Source organism: Erpetoichthys calabaricus, chromosome 6 (genome assembly GCF_900747795.2).
Source record: "Erpetoichthys calabaricus chromosome 6, fErpCal1.3, whole genome shotgun sequence".
NCBI classification, from domain to species: domain Eukaryota; kingdom Metazoa; phylum Chordata; class Cladistia; order Polypteriformes; family Polypteridae; genus Erpetoichthys; species Erpetoichthys calabaricus.
Genome location: NC_041399.2, coordinates 214,229,304 through 214,242,362, shown reverse-complemented (window position 1 = coordinate 214,242,362; position 13,059 = coordinate 214,229,304). Strand labels below are relative to the sequence as shown.

At 43.9% G+C, this 13,059-nt stretch overlaps 1 protein-coding gene across 1 annotated transcript in view; it reads right to left on the bottom strand.

Annotated features, from left to right (window-relative positions):
* The window catches only part of egfra (epidermal growth factor receptor a (erythroblastic leukemia viral (v-erb-b) oncogene homolog, avian)), a 260,506-nt gene that overhangs the window by 5,914 nt on the left and 241,533 nt on the right, over positions 1 to 13,059 (bottom strand). The window contains exons 26-27 of the mRNA XM_028790897.2: positions 11,001 to 11,048; positions 6,447 to 6,552 (exon numbers count right to left, since the gene is read on the bottom strand). Coding sequence (XP_028646730.1) covers positions 6,447 to 6,552; positions 11,001 to 11,048 — 154 coding nt within the window. The remainder of the gene's footprint in view (positions 1 to 6,446; positions 6,553 to 11,000; positions 11,049 to 13,059) is intronic.

Here is a 13,059-nt window from a genome sequence, read left to right as displayed (position 1 = left end):
GGGAACATCATCATCCTGGTCATTAAAACATGCAAATCGTAGATAAAGAAGATCCAGGAGAATTCTCTGAACTTATGGTGAATCACATACTTGAGGACACCAGTGGAACTGAAGCAAGGAAGTGAATTAAGGACTGAAGCAGGGAAGCTCTTCTTCATGCAAAGATTTGTGGGAGTCCAGAACAAACTACTGAGTCATGGAGTTGAGAACCTTTGATGAAGGATCTGGATGAGACCCTGGGGGAGCTTAGCTATGAGCTAAACCAATGAGCGACAGATTATATGAATGGTCTCCTCTTACTTGCTCCATGTAATGCAAAGATTCTTTTTCCAGCAATGGTTCTACAAGGACCCACACAACCCATGAAAGAACCAAAACTATTTTTTTTTGTTAATAAATCCAGTTTGGTCTTGTGATATTGCCGAAGAAAGCACTTTCTCAATCTTTCTAGCTAGGACTTTGGAGAGTATCATAACATCGTCATTTGGAAGTGAGATTGGTCTGTATGAGGCACATTGTTATCAGTCCTTATTTTGCTTAGGAAAGACGGTAATTAATGCTTGGCGAAAACTTTGAGGAAGAATTTTATTGTTTCTGGCTTCTTTAAATGTTGCTAATAAAATAGGAGGTACCTTAACTTTTTTTTAATAAAATTCGACAGGGTAGCCATCAGGGCGTGCTGCTTTCACTCTAAAGTGAGTTTATAGTGTCTAGAAATTTTGAGAGTACCAGAGGTTTATCCAGCTCCTCTGCACTGGCAGTATCTAGTTGTGAACCATTTTTAGAGAGAAATCTTGAGAACCTTTAAGAAGGACCTGGATGAAAAATGGAGACAGAAAAGCTATGAGCTAAACAGATGAGTGAACCACAAATGGACTGAATGATCTCCTCTCCAAGCAACGAGCAGAACAAACTAAAAAGGCAAGTAAAATGTTAGGTTATATCATAAAAACTGCTGAATATATAAATCGAGGGATGTTACACTCAGACTATATAATGCACTAGTGAGACCACCTCTGGAGTCCTATAAGCAGTTCAGTCCACCACAGTACAAGAAAAAAGGGCAGCTCTTGGACAGAAGAGCAAACAAGTGCATCTCAGAGCTTGAGGACACATCCTACTGTGGCAGACTCAGAGAATTGAACGTGTTTAGTCTGAGTAGAGGAGACCATGTGGGGACCTCATCATCCTGGTCTTCAAAACACTCAAAAGTGTTGATAAAGAAGATCCAGCAGAATTCTCTGAACTTATGGGGAATCACATACTTGATGACAACAGTAGAACTTAAGAGGAAGAGCATTTAGGACTGAAGCAAGGAAGCTCTTCTTCTTGCAAAGATTTGTGGGAGTCTGGAACAAACTAACAAACAGAAGCCTTGAGAACTTTGGAGAATAATCTGGATGAGGCCCTGGGAGAGCTTAGCTATGAGCTAAACCAATGAGTGTCAGATTGTATGAATGGTCTCATCTTGTTTATCAAAAGAGGCACTATAGAAAGTATATTGACCAGCAGCATCTCAGTTTGGTATGGTAGCTGCACTGTCGCTGAACAGAAGATACTTTGAAGAGTGGTGAGGACAGCGGAGAAAATCATTGGGTCCTCACTCCCATCTGTTCAAGAATTACACTACTCATGTTGCCAGAGTAGATCTATTAAGATCATAAAAGATCCCACACACCCGGCACATGGGCTGTTTGAACTTCAGCCCTCTGGAAAACATTACCGCAGTATGCACTGCAGAACGACCAGATTTAACAGGAGCTTCTTCTCCCAGGCCATCAGAATACTAAACTCTGTTAAATAACCTTTGTCCTTTTGCTCTCTTACTTACTGTGCACTTTATTACCACAAATAGGTCTTAAGTTTACATTATATTGTATTGTAATATCGTACAATATTACATTGTCTGTATTGTATATATTATGTATAAATATTGTATCCATATAGTGCACTATCACAATCACTGTGAAACAATGTGCAATATTTTCTTTCATATTATATTTCACCCACTGACTGGCTTACATTTATATATATCTTTAGTTTTTATTGTTTGTACTGTGCTGCCTTGTGCTGTCTTACCAACTTTCTGTGTAAGAAGTGAAATGTTTGTAATGTCTGTATGTTGTCTTTTATGCACCTGTCTTTTATGTCTGTACATTGATCCTGGAGAAATGCAATTTCGTTCAACTATGTATCTGTTGTTGTACTGTTGTATGGTATGAATGACAATAAAATTCACTTACTTACTTACCAGAACATAGAAAATAAGAAATTTAAGCATTTCAAAGAACCCTTCATGTAAGGAAAAGATTCTTCTAAGGCAATGGTTCTACAAGGAACCACATAACCCATGAAAGAACCAGAACCATTTTTTTGTAATAAATTCAGTTCGGTCTTGTGATGGCGGCACGGTGGCGCAGTGGGTAGCGCTGCTGCCTCACAGTTGGGAGACCTGGGGACCCGGGTTCGCTTCCCGGGTCCTCCCTGCGTGGAGTTTGCATGTTCTCCCCGTGTCTGCGTGGGTTTCCTCCCACAGTCCAAAGACATGCAGGTTAGGTGGATTGGCGATTCTAAATTGGCCCTAGTGTGTGCTTGGTGTGTGGGTGTGTTTGTGTGTGCCCTGCGGTGGGTTGGCACCCTGCCCAGGATTGGTTCCCTGCCTTGTGCCCTGTGTTGGTTGGGATTGGCTCCAGCAGACCCCCGTGACCCTGTGTTCAGATTCAGAGGGTTGGAAAATGGATGGATGGATGGATGGTCTTGTGATATTACCAAAGGAAGAATTTTCCAAATCCTTCTAGCTAGGACTTTGGAGAGTACCTTAACATCATTATTCAGAAGTGAGATTGGTCTGTATGATGCAAATTGTAATAAGTCCTTATTTTTCTTAGGAAAGATGGTAATTATTTCTTGGTATATTTTATTGTCTCTGGTTTCTTTAAATGTTGTTAATAAAAGGGGAGCTAACTTAATTGATATTTGGTAGGGTAGCCATCAAGGCCTGCTGGTTTCCCAGTCTGGAGTGAGTTTATAGCATCTAGTAATTCTGAGTGTGTCAGAGGTTTATCCAGTTCCTCGGCACTGAGAGTATCTAGTTGTGAACCATTTTTTAAAAGAGAAACCTTGAGAACCTTTAATAAGGATCTGGATGAGACACTGGGACAGTTTAGCTATGAGCTAAAGCAACAAGTGAACCACAAATGGACTAAATGGTCTCCTCTCTAAGCAACGAGCAGAACAAACTAAAACGGCAAATAAAACGTTAGGTTATATCATTAAAAACTGCTGAATATAAATCAAGGGACGTTACGCTCAGACTATATAATGCACTAGTGAGACCACCTCTGGAGTCCTCTGTGCAGTTCAGTCCACCACAGTGCAAGAAATACAGGGCAGCACTTGAAGCTGTGCAGAGGAGAGCAAACAAGTGCAACTCAGACTTTACAAGCAAACGTTAGATCTTCATGCAAGGTAAGGGCGATCTCCTTGAACAAATGACACATCAAGCTGACACAGTGTCTTCGTTCTCTTCATCTAAATGAACAAATGTGGAAAAAAAGTAAATGCACCCCTCCGTTTATCACCACGTCAGATCCCTCCAGGTAGAATTAATTAGGTGTGCCAGATGAGGTGCCAATGATGAGAAGCTCCTTGTGGAGTCTGCATGTGGACCAGACTGCCTTATTTGAAGCACAGATGCCAAGGGTCTAGTGTTCTCTTTGCTATTGACATGGGTGGTGTCATCCTGCCAAGACCGTAAGAGACCCTCAGAATGACAGCTTTGGATGCCTAGGAGTCAGACAAGGAATTCCCAAAGATGGCCAAATGATTTAAAAATCAATCATTCCACTGTAAGGAAAATCACCTACAAGTGGCGCACATTTCAAACAACTGTTAAATTGTTCAGGACTGGCTGGCCCAACAAATTCACTCCAAGACCTGACCATCTAATACTAAAAAAATGTCTTCCAGGAGCCCAAAAATGCCATCATGGGATCTGCAGATTAACTCTTGCAACAGCTGGTGTCAAAGTGAATTCACCTGCAATCAGAAAGTGGTGGCACAAATGTGACCTGCAGGCGAGGTGTGCCAGGAAAAAGCCCAAGCTGTCCTAAACGAACATTTGAGTAAGAGAATCATCTAAGCAAAAACTGGGCCGTCTGGAACAGATGAATCAAAGAGAGACTTGATTGGCAAGCACGGTAACAGCGGACATGCTTGACAGCAAGTGCCAGCTGCGAAACCTGGTGCTGGAAATGTTCTGGTTTGGGGTTGATTTGCTGCCTGAGGTCCTGAAAAGCTCACAGTCATCGAGCCAACTAGGAATTCTGCATCCTATCCAAGTGTGCTTGAGGAAAATGTGAGGGCGTTTGAGCAAAAGTTAAAATTGAACCAGAAATAAACCTTTGAACACAATGAAGCACATCCACCATGGAACGGCTCAAAAAGAAGAAATCAAAGTTTATGGACTGGCCTGCTTAAAGCCATCATTTGAACCCTCACTGAAAGTTTGAAATAGCCAGGATGTGCAAGAAAGCCAACAAACATCTGGCAAATGAAGGGATTTTGCAGGGTTGAGTGGTCCAAAATGTCACAGAGTCGATGTCAATGACTGCCAAATCCTTGCAAGAAGTCATTTCTGCAAAAGGGGGCAATGCCAGTTTCTGAGTAGCCCACTAACGCCAGTTAGACTGTTAACATCTGTTGCTATTTTTTGGACAGAAAAGGCAAATTGGGTTAGGGTTACCAGTAGATCACCTTCATCTGTAGGTGCTGTTCGCATGAAGATCTGCTGTTGGCCTGCCCAAATATGCGGAGAAAGTCAACCATTTCCTCAAGGGGCACTTACTTTTTCACATAACTGTATGAAAGGGTGGAATGGTGGCTCTCCGGCTAAAGGATCTGAGCTGGCAACTCAAACGGTTCGAATCCTGGCCGTGACAGAAAGAAGGAAATGCTACTCTGTTGGGCCCTTAACATGCTCTGGGGGGTCTGTACAAATAGCTGACCCCAAAAAACTCTGTATGTCTCTCTGGAGAATAAGTTGGGGTAAGAAAAAAAACGACAAATTCCTAATGAAAGAAATTGTATATGTTGAATAAAGGATTAAAACAATGATGACATTTTTACAAAGCTGACTGCAGTGTCCCTTGATTTTTGAGTTATAAGTATAATTGTAGCTGGCCCGATAGGACTGTGACGGCCATTCTGTAAGGACACAATAAACGTCCATGGCAGTAAATACGATTGGTCTAAATTGAGATGGGGGTTCCAATTAAAAGAACAAAAACCTGCAAGCACTGCTGCCCTCCACATGAGGAGCTGAGCCGAGTAGCAAGGCAGGTCCAATGGTGTAGTCTGGTCAACGTCTACCATCTAGTGGACATTAGTAGGTAACCTGTCATCATGATGGGTCATCAAGTGTAGATTGATGGGTGTCCATTTAAAATGAAATCTACAACACAATTAATTTCACTTTCTGTAACACTTGTTAGAGACCTTCTCAGTCTGCTGTACTAAAGAACCATTAAGGTCCTTGGTTACAACCACCATCATGCAGAGGCACACGTGTGCTTGTTTTATACCTAATTGTGTAATTTTATGGAAGTCTATGACAGACTGGGATTTGAGGAATGAAAATCATGGGATTTCTGTGAACCAAGTTTAAGATTCTAATATAGCGCCTTGTAGAAGGGCTTCATCTGCTCATCTGACTTTTTATTAAAAGTCAAATGTTAACTTTGTTTCTCCAGATGGCCACTCATTGTTTAAAAAAAAAAGGGACTAAGTGAGCCATGTTTGTGCCCTGATGTCTGCACCTCTGCCCCACCATGCCACCTATGTAGGAGGGCACCCTCAGTGGCCTGTATTTAAGATAACACTGGGTTCCTTCAATCAGTGAATACCATTTGTATCCTTATTGAGGTCCTACAGGGGCCCTCTTCTATTTCATGGGGCCCATGTTGCCCACACATTTGCAAAGACCATAATGGTGATGCCGGTTTTCTCATCTTATCTTAGAAGAAAATAATAATGTAGAAATACTCGTACTCATCTGTGTCCTACACACTGATTACTGCTCCTTATTTAGTGGTTAGAGCTGCTGCCTGATGGATCCAACATCTCAACATCAAATCCTCCACCTGATTTCTCTCTCTCAACAGTGTTGGCACATGTCCCCTCACGTCCACATGGGTTCCTGCCCCAATACACCAGTTTCCATCCCAAAGATGTGCAGATTAATTTAACTGGTAATTGCAAATTGACTCCATCTGAAAGGGTCTCGTGATGAACTGACACTCAATCTTGAGTCGCATGCTGCCCGTACGCATGCCCCCCCCCCGACGTGACCCTGAACCGGTTTGAGGCTGTTAATGTATTTGAGTGTTTTCGGGCAGGAGACCACCTGGTAAACTGACCAAAAACCTCAGAAGCAACGTGCTACACACCTGCAGCCGGCTGAAAATCCGTTTCCAGAAAACCATTCGGCATGAAGGTCGTGGGGTCCGTGCAGTATCGATGGACCAGGCTGTCCTCCCTCATTGGGCATCCATGCTGTATGAAAAACATAAGAAAAGTACAACGTCTTCATTTAGAGTTACAGAGCAGGGTGTGGTTTCCAATCAGTGAGAAACATTTTGAGAAAAATCTCAGGGAAAAAAATGTTTCAGACGTTTTCACACTTTAAAGCTCTGCAAGAGGCTGCATACAAAATCTGAACGAAACACTTCATTTCATACATCTACATGGCCGAACACCTTCATTTATCTTGTGGGTGGAGGTTTCAGCAACTTGCAGTCCCAACATTTGACCAGAGAGAGTGTGTGTGAAATTCAGATTAACTGATGACACCTCCAAATTCCTACTGGCAGCACAAAATGGCAGCTGGTCTTTGTTCCAGCAGATGTTTGGGAGCTCACCTGAGGCACAAGGCTGACTTTTGGGGGGCACAGACCTGAATGCTAGCTGGCGGCATCTGAAGCACACAAGGAAAGCGATGTTAGCCAACAGTTCATGCCACAAATTGACCACCATTGATTGCCATTTGATTGTCTTTGGAGTGTTGGGAAGATTGTAAGGATGCGTACATTTTCTAAGTTCTTTAACAAGTCTTTCCTCAGTGTGCTCCCTATTCATTTCACAATAGTGGGATAATAATGTTTCATGAAATACAGTCAGGTCCATAAGTATCTGGACAGTGACACAAGTTTCATCATTTTTGCTCTATACGCCACCATGGTAGACTTGAAATGAAGAATGTTTAATTTAACAGAAATATCATAAGGGCTGCTTAGGAATGACAGCCATTTTTTATAGAGGGTCCCCCCATTCCCAGAGGCTCAAAAATATTTGGACATTTGACTGACAGGCTATCCCATAGTTAGGTGTTAGCAGGTCCATCTTTATTTCATTAACTGTTCAGCAGGTAGAAGGTCTGCAGTCGATTCCAAAATGTGGAATTTGCCTTTTGAAACTGTCTGAGACGCTGAGTATATTGGGAGAAGGATGCTAAGCATAGAGCTGCCAGGCAAGAGGAAAAGAGGAAGGCCTAAGAGAAGGTTTATGGATGTGGTGAGAGAAGACATGCGGGTGATGGGTGTGACAGAACAAGATGATGAGGACAGGAAGATATGGAAGAAGATGATCTGTTGTGATAACCCCTAATGGGAGCAGCCGAAAGAAGATGAAGACTGTGAACTCTCACTATGAGGTCCAAAGAGCTGTCCATGCAAGTAAAAACAGGCCATCATTAGGCTGACAAAATAACACAAACCATTTAGAGAGACGGCAGAAACACCAGGAGTGGTCATCTCAACCATTTGGTGGATTCTTAAAGAGAAGGAACACACAGGTGAGCTCAGCAACACCAGAAGGTCTGGACAACCACAAAAGACAACTGTGCTGGATGATCACAGAATTTAGTCCTTAGTGAAGAATAAACAATTCATGACATTTAGAAAAACCAAGACCACTCTCTGTGAGGTGACCTGTCACTGCCAAAGTCTACAATCAAGAGAAGACCTCATGAAAGTAAAGGAAGAGGGTTTACCACTAGGTGCAGACCACTGGGACACCTCACACATAGGAAGGACTGATTAGATATTTTTTATAAGCCAGTCTAGTCCAGTTTTCTTTAGATGAATGAAACTAAGATCAGTATGTACCAGAATGATGGACAGAGAAGAGTATGGAGAAGAGAAGAGACGGCTCCTGATCCGATGAACACCACATCATCTGTGAGATGTGGTAGAGGCTGTGTTATGTTCTGATCATCATGGCTGCCAACAGAAGTCACTCACTGGTGTTTATCGCTGATATGACTGTTGGCAGAAGTCGCAGGATGAATTGTGAAGTGTAGAGGGCGCTATACTGTCTGCTCAGAGTCACACAAACGCTGCACAACTGACAGGACGATACTTCACAGTGCAGATGGACAAGGAGACAAAACACACTGGGACAGCAAACAGAGGGCTTTACAACACAAAGAAGCGGAATATTCATCAAAGGCCGAGTCAGTCAACTGACCTCAACACAACTGGACACACAGTTAACCGACTGAACACAAAACTGATGGCGGAAAGTCCAACAGACCAGCAGCACTGAAGACAGTGACAGTAAAGGCCTGGCAGGGCATCACCGGGGTGGACACCCAGCACTTGGTGACGGCCGGGGGCTCGGATTTCAGGCACTCACTGACTGGAGAGGACTTTCAATCAAATATTAAAGTGGATTGTTTGATTCATGATGATGTTAAGTTTGTCGAAATACCTTTGGGCCCCTGAAACTGGGGGCACTATGTCTAAAAATGGCTATCGTTTCTAAATGGCTCATATGATATTTTTGTTAACCCCCTTGAATTAAAGCTGAAAGTCTTCAGTCAGAGCTTCATTGCTTTGTTTCAAATCCATTGTGGTGACACACAGGGACAAAGCTATGAGAATTGTGTCACAGTCCAAATACTTGTGGACCAGACTGTACACAGTTACCAAACTGGACAATCAGAGTTGTGTAGGGGTCTGCCTGTACATTTCTGAAGACGTGTGTGCCAGACTACCTACAGTTAGGTCCATAAATATTTGGACAGGGACAACTTTTTTCTCATTTTGCTTCTGTACATCACCACAATGAATTTGAAATGAAACAACTCCGATGCAGTTGAAGTGCAGACTTTCAGCTTTAATTCAGTGGGATGAACAAAACGATTGCATAAAAATGTGAGGCAACTAAAGCAATTTTTGAACACAATCCCTTCATTTCAGGGGCTCAAAAGTAATTGGACAAATTAAATAACTGGAAATCAAATGTTCATTTCTAATACTTGGTTGAAAACCCTTTGCTTGCAATGACAGCCTGAAGTCTTAAACTCCTGGACATCACCAGATGTTGAGTTTCCTCCTTTTTAATGCTCTGCAGCGGCTTTCAGTTGCTGTTTGTTTGTGGGCCTTTCTGTCTGAAGTTTAGTCTTCAACAAGTGAAATGCCTGCTCAGTTGGGTTAAGATCAGGTGACTGACTTGGCCATTCACGAATTTTCCACTTCTTTGCTTTAATAAACTCACTAGGTTGCTTTGGCTGTATGTTTTGGGTCATTGTCCATCTGTATCATGAATCAATTTGACTGCTGTATTTAGCTGGATTTGAGCAGACAGTATATCTATGAACACCTCAGAATTCATTCGGCTGCTTCTGTCCTGTGTCACATCATCAATAAACACTAGTGTCCCAGTGCCACTGGCAGCCATCACACTGCCTCCCTCCACCGTGTTTTACAGATGATGTGCTATGCTTTGGATAATGAGCTGTTCCACGCTTTCTCCATACTTTTTTCTTGCCATCATTCTGGTAGAGGTTGATCTTGGTTTCATCTGTCCAAAGAATGTTTTTCCAGAACTCTGCTGGCTTTTTTAGATGCTCTTTAGCAAAGTCCAATCTCGCCTTTCTATTCTTGAGGCTTATGAGTGGCTGGCACCTTGCAGTGCACCCTCTGTATTTACTTTCATGCAGTCTTCTCTTTATGGTAGACTTGGATATCGATACGCCCACCTACCCCCCGGAGAGTGTTGTTCACTTGATTGGCTGTTGTGAAGGGGTTTCTCTTCACCATGGAAATGATTCTGTGATCATCCACCACTGTTGTCTTCCGTGGACGTCCAGGTCTTTTTACATTGCTGAGTTCACCAGTGCTTGCTTTCTTTCTCAGGATGGACCAAACTGTAGATTTTGCCACTCGTAATATTGTAGCGATTTCTCAGATGGGTTTTTTCTGTCGCAGTTTAAGGATGGCTTCTTTCACCTGCATGGAGAGCTCCTTTGACTGCATGTTGTCTGTTCACAGCAAAATCTTCCACATGCAAGCACCACACCTCAAATCCACTCCAGGCCTTTTATCTACTTAATTGATAAGGACATAATGACGGAATTGTCCACACCTGCCTGTGAAATAGCCTTTGAGTCAATTGTCCAATTACTTTGGAGCCCCTGAAATGAAGGGATTGTGTTCAAAAAATGCTTTAGTTGCCTCACATTTTTATGCAATCGTTTTGTTCACCCCACTAAATTAAAGCTGAAAGTCTGCACTTCAACTGCATCGGAGTTGTTTCATTTCAAATTCATTGTGGTAATGTACAGAACCAAAATTAGAAAAGAGTTGTCTCTGTCCAAATATTTATGGACCTAACTGTAGGTCATAGGTGACTTGGGCTATCGGCGTAGGCTCTATGAAGGAGTATAAATCAATGATGACTTGTGTTACATTTGTAGTTCATTCTGACCACCTTCCAGAGATCTGTTTTCACTTTGACATGAAGGGGTCTTTTCTGCTGATCCGTGTCAAAAAAGCCAAATGAAATCCCCTGCCATTCAATGCTGTACGACAAGAGAATGTGAAAACATCCGAGGGGGTCAATGATTTTTACAGGCAGTGGATTGTTGGTTTGGACCCCACCCTTCCTGTCAGACACGAGTGGTGGGCCGCTGAGAAAAATGCGCAGTCCGCATGACTTACCCCATTCCGGTTTGAGCAGGCTGCCACCCCCACATTGCTGCCGACACTCTGTTGGGAAAAAAAAAAAAAAAAAAAACAGGAAATGTGGAGTTAGGCCTCCTGCTAGTGAACCTCACACAACCTTCTAAACTCCCCTTAAGGCCAACTTTCATTGACCCCCCAAAGACATGAAATTCATCAGTCTGCACAGGTCAGTAAGGGCACCACATGGCAATGCGGCATAACACATCATAATCACACTGTTGGGGAGTGCGTGCCACGTGGTGGACAGGTGACCCCATCCAGGATCGTCTTCCTGCTGTATGCCCGGTGCTCTGCTCTCCCACCCTTGGGGCTCCTTCTGCAGGTTCGTCTATGGAAACCTTGTCACGACTTTAACTTCCTCAATAGTCAAGTCTGATTGTCTTCTGTGTATTCGGTCCACTAGAGGCCATAAGCGACTGTGACAAAGCTGACCCGAGGCCCTCCCTAAACCATCCAATCAGCAGTAGCGATGGGTGGTGTGTACAAAGGACAGGAACTTAATTGGTGACCCACACAAACTGGGAATTCCTTGTTGGTGGAGAAGAACTACAAGCCCCAGTCCCCATCACAAACCGCTCAACCACACCTCTCGGCCTCTCTTGTTGACATTCGTTGATCCCTTCAGTGCGGTGCACGTGCAGCCCCAGACATCTAATGGTACGAGAGATGAGTTATTTCTCAGTGACACTGCTGTGTGATGGGCCCCTCAGAATTTTGAATATGACGATCGCGAATAGGTGAGATCAGGCCGTGAGGGTCACAAAACGGGTTACAATTTACAAGCAAATCCACGGGAACGGGAGTCACGGATTACTGTATTTTGCAGTTTCTTGGGTTTTCTGAATTACCAATTTAGTTTTGTCCAAGTTTCTTCTGTCACACATGTGTGATTAGGAGGCAGCTAAAGGGCTTGAGTGACTGTAATATTACATCAGACCAGGGGGTGGTGGGGTGTGCTGACTGTCAGTCTTTCAGTCTCTTACAGAACACAAGTAAGCCCGCGATTCGCTAGCGAATCGGAAATCCAAGAATGGCAATCAGTTGCTGTTCCGTCTGATATTTGGATGGATGATATATCATGGAGGGTGGGTGTGTCTGGGGAAATGTCATTTAATTCAATAAGCATATCTATACTAAAGCGGTTTCGTTTTGTGGAGACGTGATTATGTTGCCTTTGCTGGTACACCGACTGCTGGCAGAGTGGAGCACAGCAGGTTTAGTTTACAGGTTGTGGTGTTCGTGTGCCAGCCACTGAGTCGGGCAAGCCGCTGGGTTTGAGTCTGTGACCGTTATGTGATCTATATTACTGGCACAGTGGATTAGAGCAAGTGTAGTGAACAGGTTGTTTTGTATGGGCGCCACCTACTGACTCTGGGAAGCCGCTGCGTTTGACTCTGGGGCGTGCGCCATGGCTGAAAATGCGCCTCGGTGGGAAGCCGCTGCGTGATGAAATATCATGGAAGGTATATGCGGTGGTGTGGGTGGTCGCGTCCGTGAGGCTGTACAACCTGGCGTGCATGCTTTACCTCAGGTGTAGTTCACAGGTTGTAGGCATGGTAAAGTTTCCATTTAATTCACTAACCCTATTTGAACTAAAGCGGTTTCTTTGTGTGGGCGCCTTCGCTCATTGTTTGTATCCATGACTGTACAGGTTGTGTTGTCTGGGCGCCACCTACTGACTCTGGGAAGCCGCCGCGTTTTGGGAAGCCGCTGCGTTTGACTCTGGGGCGGGCGCCATGGCGCAGCACGTTGTGTTATTTGGGCGCCACCTACTGACTCTGAGGCGGGCGCCGCTGCGTTTGACTCTGGGGCGGGCACTAAGGCCGCAGTGCGCATGCGTGTCGGTGCGTCCGCCGTGCATAAATTAACTGTGATTTAGTAAGATAGATTCCCGGGAAATCCCTCCAGGTTCCAGCGCCTCTGATGACGTCACTTCCAAGCCCGGTGCCTCTGATGACGTCACTTCCGGTCCCCGGAGATGTCACATCCGGTTCCGGCATAGATGACATCATTTCCTCTGCTAGCCCTTAAAACC